Source organism: Limulus polyphemus, unplaced genomic scaffold, assembly GCF_000517525.1.
Source record: "Limulus polyphemus unplaced genomic scaffold, Limulus_polyphemus-2.1.2 Scaffold5319, whole genome shotgun sequence".
In the NCBI taxonomy this organism is placed as follows: domain Eukaryota; kingdom Metazoa; phylum Arthropoda; class Merostomata; order Xiphosura; family Limulidae; genus Limulus; species Limulus polyphemus.
The window spans coordinates 42,946-56,256 of NW_013670929.1; the positions used below are offsets into that span (position 1 = coordinate 42,946).

The 13,311-nt window shown below is 29.6% G+C and overlaps 1 protein-coding gene across 3 annotated transcripts in view; it reads right to left on the reverse strand.

Moving 5' to 3' along the window:
- Positions 1-13,311, reverse strand: part of LOC106472424 (heterogeneous nuclear ribonucleoprotein 27C-like) — a 36,021-nt gene that overhangs the window by 11,654 nt on the left and 11,056 nt on the right. For all 3 annotated transcript variants that reach the window (XM_022400997.1, XM_022400996.1, XM_013933072.2), the window contains exons 3-7: positions 7,205-7,243; positions 6,662-6,760; positions 4,678-4,726; positions 3,432-3,514; positions 1,329-1,614 (exon numbers count right to left, since the gene is read on the reverse strand). In XM_022400997.1, the coding sequence (XP_022256705.1) occupies positions 1,329-1,614; positions 3,432-3,514; positions 4,678-4,726; positions 6,662-6,760; positions 7,205-7,243 (556 nt within the window). The remainder of the gene's footprint in view (positions 1-1,328; positions 1,615-3,431; positions 3,515-4,677; positions 4,727-6,661; positions 6,761-7,204; positions 7,244-13,311) is intronic.

Genomic DNA, 13,311 nt, shown 5'->3' on the forward strand with positions numbered 1-13,311 from the left:
GTGAACATAAGATCGTCAACTTTCTTCACAGTACAAGAATTGTTCCCACGAGAAAGTTAACGACTAGTTTGGATGAATTTTTAATGGCTCTTGTCACATAGTTAGAAAGCCAGGAAAATTTTGAGAGGTAAGTGAATTTGTCTAGCTTTTGCATGTTATTAGTAAAATAAGTAATAATGTAATTAAAATGGTTCACAAGACACGCACGTGAGCAGCTCGTGGGTAATGTAAATTCAACAGCATAACATGAGCTGCACGTTCCCCGAATGATTTAGAAACCTAATTTTTACATTGTAGTTACTTTTATAACAATAAACAAAAAATATACATAATAAAACAATAAATTTACTACTTATGTCTGGTCTCATTTTTTTTTGCTCGTGGTCCCTAATCTTAACCCTACAATGTAACTGTTAAATGTTAGAAATATCTTTGAATTTATGACTAGTAAACAACCTTTGAACACGGCCCTACTAGAATGGCTATTTCTTACTTGTAGCAAGATTAGTCTATTTCTAACACAATATCCTTAATAGTTTTCAATCCACTTCTTCAAACTCTACAATTCAAACAATTTATATATATTTTGTAAGTTGCCTCAAATAATTTTAATAAAAGCTGAATCGAATCCACTTTTTCTTAGTATTTTAAAATTGCATTAATTTCTCAATTATCTGTTTCAAAACATACTTTAAAAAGAAAAACTTAAAAAAATTTATGATTCAGTCCACCTTTTTTTCCCTAAAATGAGGAGAAAATTAAAAGCCAGCAATTAGATTCACAATATACAGTCTTAGATTTTTTATACAAAATTGCAAGTTGATACAGTTTTTGTCAACTCTACACACACACATTTAACTTCAAACTTTTAAGATTTTTGAATTTAATCTTTGCTAAAACTTACAGAATCTACAAAGTTAAAAGAAATAAATTTTTTTAAATAAATTCAAAGCCACCTAGTTTAACAAATGTTTCACATCTTGTGAAATCAACTTCCACAAAAACACTTGAAATTTCTTTATAAATCAAAGATAGTGCTCTTTTCAGAGTGGGATTCATTAATAGAATTAAAAAATGAAGAAGAAGTAGCTAAAAATTAGTTCTACATTCTTACTAAATGGATTTATTTTGCATTGCTTTGGCCCACTTCCAAGAACAATTATTACAACTAAAGTGGAGAACTAGTTTGAATTAGAGCATAGTCTTATATCTACCTAAATAGCCAAACCATGCTAACTTTGGGCTATTAGGATATTCATTGATAATCCATTAAGTGAATATTATTAATAACAGTTTCTCTACATTATAAAAACTTGACCAGTACACACCTTGTGGCCCATATGCTCCAGACTGTGGTGGTCCACCCCATCCTCCGGCCATCATCCCATTAGCCATGGGTCCCATATTTCCCATTGCTCCCATATTTGGTGCCACTGGTGCAGGGGGTACACTAGGTACTATTCCAGGTCCACCAGCACTTCCACCACTGCCTCCCATGGTGGAACTTTGTCCCCAACCATTAGGTCCACCCCAAGGTGAAACTTCTTGATTCCCTTGCTTTGAATCTTTAGCACTTTTGGACATCTCACGAGGTTCTGCCATCTTACATTCAACCTATTGTACGGAGAGGTATAAAGACAAATGGAATTCATGATACTATACATAGAACTTTATGAAAAACAAACAAAGTGCATGCACACACACACCTACACAACACAGATAACAAAAGATAAAAAGTGCTACAAAATTTCTCTCTCTTTAAAAACAGTTTATACCCTGATTTATTAATAACCCACAATTATAAGGAGACTTAATATTCATAGCTCTGGTAATCAATACAAAAGTTAGGAAACATTACAACCTCGTGGCATTATAAAAAAAATAAAAGTAATAATTGGTATTACAAAATTTTTCAATTTCTGAAAAACATTAAATTTATTGATGAAATAAATAAAAATATAAAACGTCATATTTGAAATTTGCAGTAATACCATTTCACAACAAAATTTTGATATTATCATCATATCTACGACAGTTCACGACTTTGGTTTGTAGCACATTTGAAAGTTAAGTAACAATGATTTATTTACATCTAAGTTTAATCAATAAAAATAGCAAGTGATAATGCCAGCTACGTAATAGATGCAACTTTATCCTCCAGCCTTACAAATGGACCCTACACATTACTTAAAAGTTTCATATTAGTTAGTATTTCATATTTTTAACATAAGCTTTGATATACACATTAATTATTGAGATTATAATTGTTAGTGACATAAAATGTGGGAACCCCCAGTTTACATGACAAGGTCAGGGTAAAAAAGTTACTCAACGTATATCAAATTAAAGGAAATATTGAATTTTTATGAAGTGTACCTATAACCTTCCACTAATGCTACTCTGAAACTTATGTATTGACATTAGCATGCACATTTTACAAGGTTGATGAAACACTGAGTTAAATCTTGCCAATCACTCCCCCCCCCCCATTTTTCCCTAACAAAGGTTGCTTTATTGAACTATTGACTCAAAGTCTAGCAGCAAATTTCTGCAGAAAACTGGTGTAATATACAATGATGTTAAGAAACTTCAGTTTAAGGTATGCTTATTAATTATTTTACTGATAATGCTGAACTGCTTAATATAACAAAATGTTCCACTTTTTTCAAGGTTAGTTACTGAATTAATAATCACATGTCCTGAGGACAGGTGAAGTTTGAAAACCACAAATCCAAGAGGTACCAGCCTTTGACTATCATGCAGCTCATTTCTTTGCATTCTGCTTGGTGCAACATACCTTGTTCAGATATATAGAAGAATAAAAATAGGATGACACCCAGAACAATGTGACACAACCCTCCTTACTTTGAAATAACTCTATTCTTTGTAATCATAAAATTTTTTGGTATCATTTAAATCATATTTTTAAGGTATCTCAAATTAAACCTAAAAATCATTAGCTTACAAGATTTCTTAAAATCTGCCTAGAATCAATATAACAAATTTAATAACTGTATTTTCAAATATTCTAAAAGATAATAGAATTATATATTATGTTTATAAAATAAATATTAAAACATTTTAACAGCACAGTATCAATATTACAACAAATAATGAAACTAAATGAAATACACCTTTCTCTCATGCTCATATAAAGGAAGCTTTCTTGAAAAAATGTGAAAAATTCCGTAAACTAGAGTCAATAACTCGCTAATAACTTACTAGTACAATCTATTATCAAAGCTAACCTATCTCTACATTTAAAAACTATAATAAATTTTAACATAACTTATTTACTCTATGCACCAAATAATCTAAGTCTCTGGGTTTTCCAGACTTTCCCTTTAGCATGAGAGATGGATGTATGAAACAACTTGACCCTTTCCATCCAAAAACATGAAAGGGGATAATGAATTAAAACACAACTCCACCTGCTTGCCGTTGATGGTGATATAATGGTCGGCACAAACTCTGTGGACGATCTCTTGTTTCTCGAATGACAAAAATCCAAATCCTAATAGTCAAGGAAAACACAAACTTAACTACTTAGGGATCTACAAATGACACAAATGACTGGTTGTGCACAGTTAAAGGCACAGGCAGGGTAAGATTTCCTAAAAATGCTTTGCTGTACTATATGACACTTGGTCTGATGAAAGACCAAAGCTCTGCCAGAAATTTCTACAATAAGTATATTAAAAGGACATGCAAGCCTTAAAATCCGCAACTATTTGAATTTTCAACCTGATTTTAATTCATCAATATATGGCAATCAACACTATACAATATTAAGAAAATATAAGAAAAATACAACAAAAAATGCCTTTGTATTTTCTCAACTTTTATTCCTCAGAGAAGTCACCAGTATTCTATTTTTTTTTAACTTATAATAATGTATCATAGTGTTCTAATTTATGTGGTTAGCTTTTACATTCAAACTACTCAATTAAGAAGTTTTCTTAAAGAAAACTGACTAAACATACAAAGAAACATACTAAAATACTCCATAATTATTTCATCAAACTTAATTACTCCAGTCAGTTATGTCAAATGTGATTTTAAAATTTTAGGTTCCACCTATAAAACAAAAAGACAATGAAAGTATCACAAAATTATATCATAAAACAAATACAGATTACACATAAAATCATACAGAGCTACCTAGTGATTTTACTTAAAATAGCATAAAATATTTTAAATGCCTAAATATACATTCAAAATGTTTACGATAAGTACTAAAACCATTTCAACATAAATAATTCAATATTTTAAGAATTAGAAACTATGATACAAGTTTAGGTTAAAACAATTTCCCCAAAAAAAACATTACACAATTATATCATAAAGCAAGTAAAGATTACACACAAAATAAATTATACAGCACTACCTAGTGACTTTACTTAAAATAGTATAAAATATTTTAGATGCCTAAATAATGCTCATTTGAAATGCTTATGACATGTACCATAAATTATTTCAACATAATACTTTTGATATTTTAAGTTAGTTAAAAACTATAACAACAATTTAGGTTACATATATCATAAAGGCAACTTATCTTTTAAAACTTTTAAAAATCTTCTTACATTTGGCAACTGCAAAAATAACTTTTTATTTCTGGTAATATCATTCTTAACATCTTTTTTACAACAACAACAACAAAAATTCAAATCTTACCTCTGGACTTTTTCCTTTCTTGATCAAACATTATAACAACTTCCATCACCTAGATAGATAAAATATACTTCTTAATTGAAAATCCTTTTCTCTATGTGCTTCAAAAGTAATAATAAAAAACATTAAAAACTTATAACTGCTTAACTCTATGGATATGAGTAGAATTCAAAGTGTGCATGTCATGACCTTTAACAGTTATATTAAAAAATCACTAATCTAACTCTTTTTGCCCTGGGTATACTTTACTGCACATGACACAAGGTTTTAGTGTCTTACATTCAAAATTTTATTAAACTACTTTCTGTTTATGTTATACCAATTAGTATAGCATAAAATTTTAGCTAATAACCCATATTTTAATAGTACATCAGTTTTAAGATCTTAATTTTATAAGGCAATATTTTTTAAAATTCAGAATTTCCCCTAGTGTAACTCACATGACATTTTCTCTAGGTATCTTCTTACCTCTATTAACCAACCTTGTATAAAGTTAGGGTAGAGAAAATAACAGATAAAATATAATGTTTTACTGTAAACAAACATTTGAAAAGTGTTTAGGAGGTTTTAGAAATCACATAAATGAAATTTGAGATTTCCGAGATGAAAAAAAAGTCTTTTTAATCTTAACATTAAAATCACTTTGCACAAGGATTATTCAAAACAAATACTCACTATATTCTAGGATAAAAAATTTTTTAGTTTATAAAAAATACTTAACTAAAAAATGTTTTATATAAGTGAAAGGCTTATAATGTTTACTGAAAAACTGTCAAATTTCATGAAGATATACACACAATATCAAAAGTTAGTAGTATCAAATCTATAAATACTTTACACGAGAACAAAAATGTCATGTGGTCAGTCAAACTGACCAAGCCCATGTGGAGAGAGTTAAATAACTTTATTATTAATGTCAATAAGCTTAGTGCATAAAAATTTATATTTCAAATTTTTCTATTATTTAAGCTTTAACATATCTTAATTTTTCAAAGGAAATATCTGAATAATTTCTCAATCTGTAACTGTCAGTCACACGAATTAATGGCACTGTGATTTATCATTGATGGGTTTTTTCTCTTCCCTGACAATTGCTTCAGATTTAGTTGAACAATTAAAAACACGTGCTACAGATACTGACTAGCTAGAAAATAAAACTTCAACAACTTCTTCCTTTACTAAAATATCACTTATTTGTTCAATTGCCCTCCAATACCCTATGACTTTTAAAAAAAACCCATAATTCTCCCATTGCTATTGAAAATGTTTATAATTCATAGAAAGAGCAAATTGTACACTACGTAAATCACATTATTATATTCTCAGTTTGAGCAGTAAAAGTTAATAATGTGTCATCAGAGCTGAATGTGCCTGAACCAAAGAAAGCCAGGTAAATTACAGTACTTTTCATAACTTTTAACCTAGCGAGTGGTATGTTTTTGATTTTCTAAAATTAATTTTTGACAGCCAAATGAATTAGTTCTTTAAAAATTTTTTTAAAATGAAAGTAACCTAAAATGCAAAAATTAAAAACTAGTTATAATAAGAAAACTGTAGTGAAGAAAAATGTTTTTCATCCTCACTCCCTGAGAAATGCACAGTTAAATGTGCATGACATAACTTGATCCATTGTTTACTCCATTATACCACCCAGTGATTTACTGCTTGTCATTGTAGTTAGACATGGTTCAAAGAGCAATAAAACAATAAAATTAAATGAAAGCAGTTGTGAAAAGTTAAGAGGCCTAAAGCTGTTAAGATAAATAACTATAATTGTCTGTTACAATTTGCAGCCATTCTAGTATTAAAAAAGGGAGGTATTCTTGATTTTATTTAATATTTTTCAACTTTCACTAAAGACAACTTAATATATTAACAGTTATAGTAAAAATAGTTTCATGGTTTCAAGGCTGGTCAAAATGACCAAGCTTTTGACCCACTCTTAGTTTTTTTTTTTTCACGTAATTCAGATTACAAGAACACTTACTTGTCCATATTTAGAAAAGAATTCTCTCAGTGTTGTTTCGGTACAGGTTGAGGGCAAACCTCCTAAGAACACTTTGGGGTAGTTTACTCCTTTCTTAGGCTGGATATTAAAACAAAAAGTAAAATGTTCTTTTTATAATGTTTCAGGAAATTCTAAAAAGTTCCAGTTATAACAAAAACATTCAACTACTATTATCAAATTATAAAGAACAAAATTATACAATTACAGTTTAACTCTTAGCTTAATATATTTCATAGTTAGTTGACCGTGTACTAGATAGTTATAAAAACTTTCTAGAGTACCACTTAAACATCATATAAAGTACAAAGGTAATTAGAATTATCTACCAGGTTCTGTTTAAATTTAATAATAGTCCATTGTAGCTTAAAACCATACATCAAACTATTAACTTGTACTAGCTAGCATCATTTACTAATTCATCATTCACACATTTTCACCTAAAATTCAATAAAAATTACCTTTTTACAAGAACAAAACACACTCATTATATCCTAAACTATTTAAGAAAAATGATGCATTTACCCTGTTTAACCCACGAGGATTAGAAGCTTTTGGATCAATCTGTAAAAGAAAAAATGAGCTTAAGTAAATTTTAGCAAGGTTTTGGCATGCTCAGACAACACAACAAAAACACATTACATAAAATATCATCATTAACCCTTTCTGGACTGCCACCATATACCTTTATTTTTTCCTTCTAATAGTGAAAATACTTAAACAAATTGCAGGAAACTTAGAAAACTTAACATTTTTATTTCTGGCAAAAAAAAAAATCTGATAATAATTAAGGTTTTCTGTATATTCTTAATATTGTAAAATTTTGAAAATTTTGTTGTGTGACACCATTTTAAAAGAACAAGTAGTTCAACAGTTCATTTTAGAATTTTTTTTTTATGTTGATCAGAAAGTTCCATTTTATATATCCAATCAGTTTCAACTTGACTAATATTTATAAACATATCCATTTTAATAATTTAGTTTACCAATTGCAGCTATCATCACTTATGACTATAAATCATAAAACCACCACAGAAATTGACAAGAATTTATCAGTAACATAGGACCTGACCCTTTAAAATGGCAATAGCTCAGACTAGTTAGTACTATTTTTGATGATAATTTTCTGGATCAAAACCAATTTATATATAATTAATAAACTTTCTTTTCAATAAATTATTTAAGTGTGATGTTTGAATACAAGAAACTTAACAATAATATTTAATAAAGGATTTGAGTAACTAGAATTTTGCCACTGCCTCCTGTACTCTAAATCTAACTTGACATTTTTTCCTGGAAGATAATTTCAGTAGTGTTCAAACAAAGATAATTTATCATTAAAAAATTTTCAGGTTGGAAAATAACACTTAAAAAACTATAGAAAATTTCCCAGATCTTGGTGGTGTTCCCAAGTCCTCTAAATTTCCCATTTCCAGGTGGTTTATATTTCAAGAAACCATTAATTATTATTACTCCTCAAACCACTATTTACTATACACTGACATACAGTTTGTGACCTAATTACATTTAACCATTCGCTATAGGTGCTTTCAAAGCTGAGCTTTATTAATGATTTTTCAGGCAATATGTTATGTCATCATAAAAGGGGTGACGATGAAGAGGTTTAGTAATAAAACCACTAATAGAGAAGGATAAGGATATTCATGGCCAGAATTGGATTTTTTCCATATTTTATTCAAAATTATCTTAAATATAACACTAGTTGGTGTTAAAAGATATTATAGTTATATAAAGACATACCATTTCTCCAAAGAAGATTTTTTTTATTGATTATTATAATTATATGCAAGACAGCTTCTTTTTTTATTCTATCATGATGTATGTCAGTGTTTCCCAAAGTGTGGGGTACTTCTCCCCAGGGAGGTACAAGTGATTAGGAAAGTCAATAGTGCAATAAATTAAAATTAAGCATTTTGTTATATAGTTTTTATTAATGAAAATAATAAGTAATTACTACAACACATATAGCATTTCGATGCATATCCGTGCATTACATCTCAACACTTAGCTCACTCTTTCACTCATTTAAGAAAAAAAGAAGGGGGCATGGATGATAAAAGTTTGGGAAATGCCGATTCATGTAATCTCACATACTGTGTCACAATAAATTCAAATACTTGCTAGTAAAGTAAAACTGTCTTAATTCTATGAGAGTTGCACACATTGTATTTTAAATTTGTTAGTACCTTTGTATCAATACATTATTTCCAAAGCAACAATTATCAAAATTGTTTTATGCTAGAGACTCATTAAATTTCGCCTCATAATTATTTCAATGACTGATCCGTAGACCGTTTAAGTAGATGCTTGTTTACATGGTTGTCAAAAGTTCTGGAAATAGGAGACTGGCCAAAATTTAAGGAGGCTCCTATACATTTCTGAAAAACCTAGGCCTAGCACTTTAATACATTCAAAGATAGTGACTTCCATAGAGAAAATTAAATCTGCATGGATATTCAGTCTTTACATGCCATATAAATAATTTGTTTTCAGTCTTCATCTCTGAATCCAATAATAGATTGTCAATGTTAAGCCAGACCCCAAAAAACTTGTTTGCTTTTAGACCCACCCTTTGAGTTTGATAGGCATGTTTTTTAAACATCTAATATTGTAGGTGCTTCTATGTGTGTGTGTGTGTGTGTGTGTGTGTGTATACATATATATATATATATATATATATCTGTGTGTATTAATTGTGTAGTTGTGTTAAAATTATAATGTATTTATAGATGTGTATTTCTGTTTATTCTTCTTTTCATTCTCTTTTAATTTATACCGAGTACTAAGCTTTTCATCATCCTCAAACCTCAACACATTTTGGTTCTCAACTTACCTTCTGCTTCTTGGTTAGCTCTATAATATGCAAGCATAATTTCTATTTAAATACTGTAAACTAGCAATTTTACTTGTTACATGCATACGTTTTATGCTAGTTGGCTTTGTAACATGTATGCATTTTACAAAGCCAAATATTTTCTTTTTTTGTACATGACTACTTATTATCACATTTTTCCTATTAAGTTCTGATCAAGATTTTGATAATTCAAATGTATTAGCACATGCAAGGATTGTGTGTGCTGGTTATCAAGTTACTCCACATTCAAAGTCTAACTAACCCTATAGCTATAGGTTTTCCTAATGGTAAGGTTCAGAGGGAATGTCATAATGTTTGAAAAATTATATTCATAATCTTATTGAACTACTATTTTATGAGTGTATGGCAATATGTTTGGCATTAAATTGTAGAATATAATTCACATTTTAGTATAATACATTGATTAATTTCTTAATTTAAAAATAAATATTACAAGAACACAGATAAACATCAATTTTTGTGTGTCATGTGGTATGTTGAATGCAGCTTTGGTTTAAATTAGATGTGTTGAAGTCGAATTACAAATTCTGTATTTTCATAATAGAAACTCATATTACTGATAAGCTAGAAAATAAAATAAGAACCTCATATGTTTTCGATTTACTGAAATATTTAGCAAATCAAACACAAAGGCCCACCCACCTCTTCCACTTTTGGAAATACTCGTTTACAAACACTCACTTCACTCTATCATATGTTTATAACCAATCAAAAGCTCAGAATTTCCCTCATGTGGTTTTCTCAGCCTTCACAATGTGCCTATTTTCCAGGAACAGTATTTTTTGTTTTGAAGCTCGAAGAACTTGGGTTAAAATCATATTTTAGACCCAAATACAGTTTAGTCAGTTAGCCCGATAAAATTACAGTGGAATTCTGTTGCATTGGTATAGTAATTTATAATTTTTTATTTCAAAATGCATTTATTTAAAACATTTCCTTGCACTGTATGTTGATGATAGCAGATAGTTAATGATATAGTAGAGAAAATGGAAAATAAAATATAAATATTTACCTTAATTAAGAAAACTTTTGATATTCATTAATCAGGTCCCAGAGATTAATTAATGTGAAAACTGTAAGATTAAAATTACCATTTTTATACTTCATATAAAAATAACCTGGCAGGTGAACTATTTAGAGTCTGAGTGCAAGTAGCTACATAAAATAGCAAATTTTTATTAGAAATAGTAAAAAGTAAATACTTCATTTTTTCTGAAACTACATACTTTTAGGAACGTTTTTGTCAAATTTCAAACAAGTTCATTAACTAGTTTTATTTTTGTAATGAAATGTGACAAGAGCAACATTCCCTTTGCTCCGAGTGTAGCCAGAGCCCATAGGGTTAACAAATGTTGTTTCCCAAAAACATATTGTCGCTAGAACTTTAAATATAAATACAAACTCAATAACATAAAGAAAGAAAGGGAAAATGATAAACTCCATAAAGGAAACAAAATACATAAACTCAGACACACTAGTAGGTGTCTTACCACAAGCCTTGACAAATATTTTCAGATCTAGGAGACAGCCCAAAAACTCAGGAGTCAGTTGTGCCTCATCTAACTTCACTACTATTTGTACTGGGAAATGGGTGCTACACTACTGCCTCAATTGTCTGGGCCTCATTTATTCATGGTTCATTTATTTCCTCAAATTAATTGTGCCATTACAATTCTAGACAATAAGTTACATGCTTTGGAGGTATTGTGGCTCATAACTTAATTTTGGTTGCAAAAGTTCAAGTGTTTTTGCATGCAGGATCTGGCATGCATTTAAATCATGAGTCGGCCAGTTCAAGCCTAGACTTGCCTCTTATTCTTAACTGTTAAGACAGAAATACAAAATATTTGTAGCTTGGTTAACTTTATTTAATTAGTGATTCAAAACATAGTATATAAAAACACATAAGGTTTATTATAGATTTCACTCAACTTCAGCTGTTGTTCACTGTTCTATACTGCACAGCGAATGTCCATTAACCACAGATTCATGTTTAGGTTGTACTGGAGTGTTGCCCAGTTATGCATTGTCCTCTTCCCTACAGATAGTTGGTATCTTCAGTCTGTTTTAACAAAGGCTTTTTACTAATAATTCCCAAGCATAGATTTGCACAAACGTTTTACTTATTTTTCACAGGCATTGATAGGGTGCGAATGCATTTCTGTGTCCATAACAGAAAAAGTGCCAAAATGTAGGAGCTATTTACACTTATGTTAGCAATTAAAATGGGAATGGGCAATCAAAAGAGTAAATATTATTGGACAAAAAAGTGGAATTGGACTTGTGTAACTCATGAACTTCAGTGAAATTGAGCATGCCCAACCCTGATATATGGCTTTTATAATTATGACAACTATATAATTTTTCACGATAATGTGATTAAATGACTAAGAAAAAGATTTCAATTTAAAACAATGAATTTAAATATATTAAAGATTTTATTGAGATTAAACAATGGGCTAACCAGTGAGATACACTTGTGCCTAGATTATCCACTGTTTCTTTTATCTATAATTTTTTGCTTTCCCCAGACTAGCACAGTTAATTGAGGCACCAGTGTATATTTATTTACTTTTACAACAATGAGTGCATGCTAACAATCACATGATATCAACAACCACTTGATAGTATTGCCTGAACTAACCACCTTTGGTTCCATCTGGCGCCCAGGATTTATCAAGACCCGTCTTACCATATCATGGCTATGTAATCAAAAACATCATAAACACTTGGAAACAAGCATAAAAAACAACACACAGTATAAAGAGAAAAACTGCTTTCATTCAAAAATTGAGCACTAAAATCAAAGGTCATCTAAGAAAGGTTTATTCTGACAACTTCAATAACAGAAGCGTTTAAAAATATCAATGTGATAGCACTTACATATGCGAAGCGGGACACAACATAAGCATTAAGACATAACAATCCCCAATCACACATTTACGAACACAGCACAATGAATCAACATCCAATTAACTCTTCTCAACACGGGTTTGATCAATTTGATTGACGACGTGACACTTTTTGTATTCATTTAGTCTTTTTGATTTAATACTTCTAACTTTCAATATAGTGTGTATATCTTCACAAAATTTGGCAGTATTTCGGTTAATATTACAAGTCTTTCACACACGAAAAATAATTTCTAGTGAAGTATTTTAATAAAATAGAATAATGATTTGTCCAAGAATATATTGAGTATTTATTTTGAATAGTCCATGTGCAAAGTATTTTTCAGGTTAAAATTAAAAATACTTTTGCTCATTTGAAAAATCTCAAATTTCCTTTGTGTAATTCCTGAAACCTGCTAAATGCATTTCAAACGTTTTTATTCAGTAAAACTATAGTTTCCGTTATTTTCTCTACCCTATCTGAAAAGGGAATTGGTCCATTCAACCTACCTCGTAACAACCAGAAAAAAAAATTGAAATAAACCTAAATTACCATTTTTTCATTCTAGAATGACTTCAAATTGTAACATGAAACTACATTAATTTATTCTAAGTAGCTGTAAGTTCATAACAGTATACATCTATTTATAATTAAATTTTATTGTATTATTGTCCATTGAATTGTGTAACTACTATCCATGCCATTATAAGTTGTACACCACTTGGAGAATGTGCAACTCACATTACCCGAGAGCTGACTTGCATGAGCCTTAATGTAAACTATTTTTAAAATTATTATTATTATTTATTTTACTTAATTACTAATCTTAAACTTAACCTAAAAA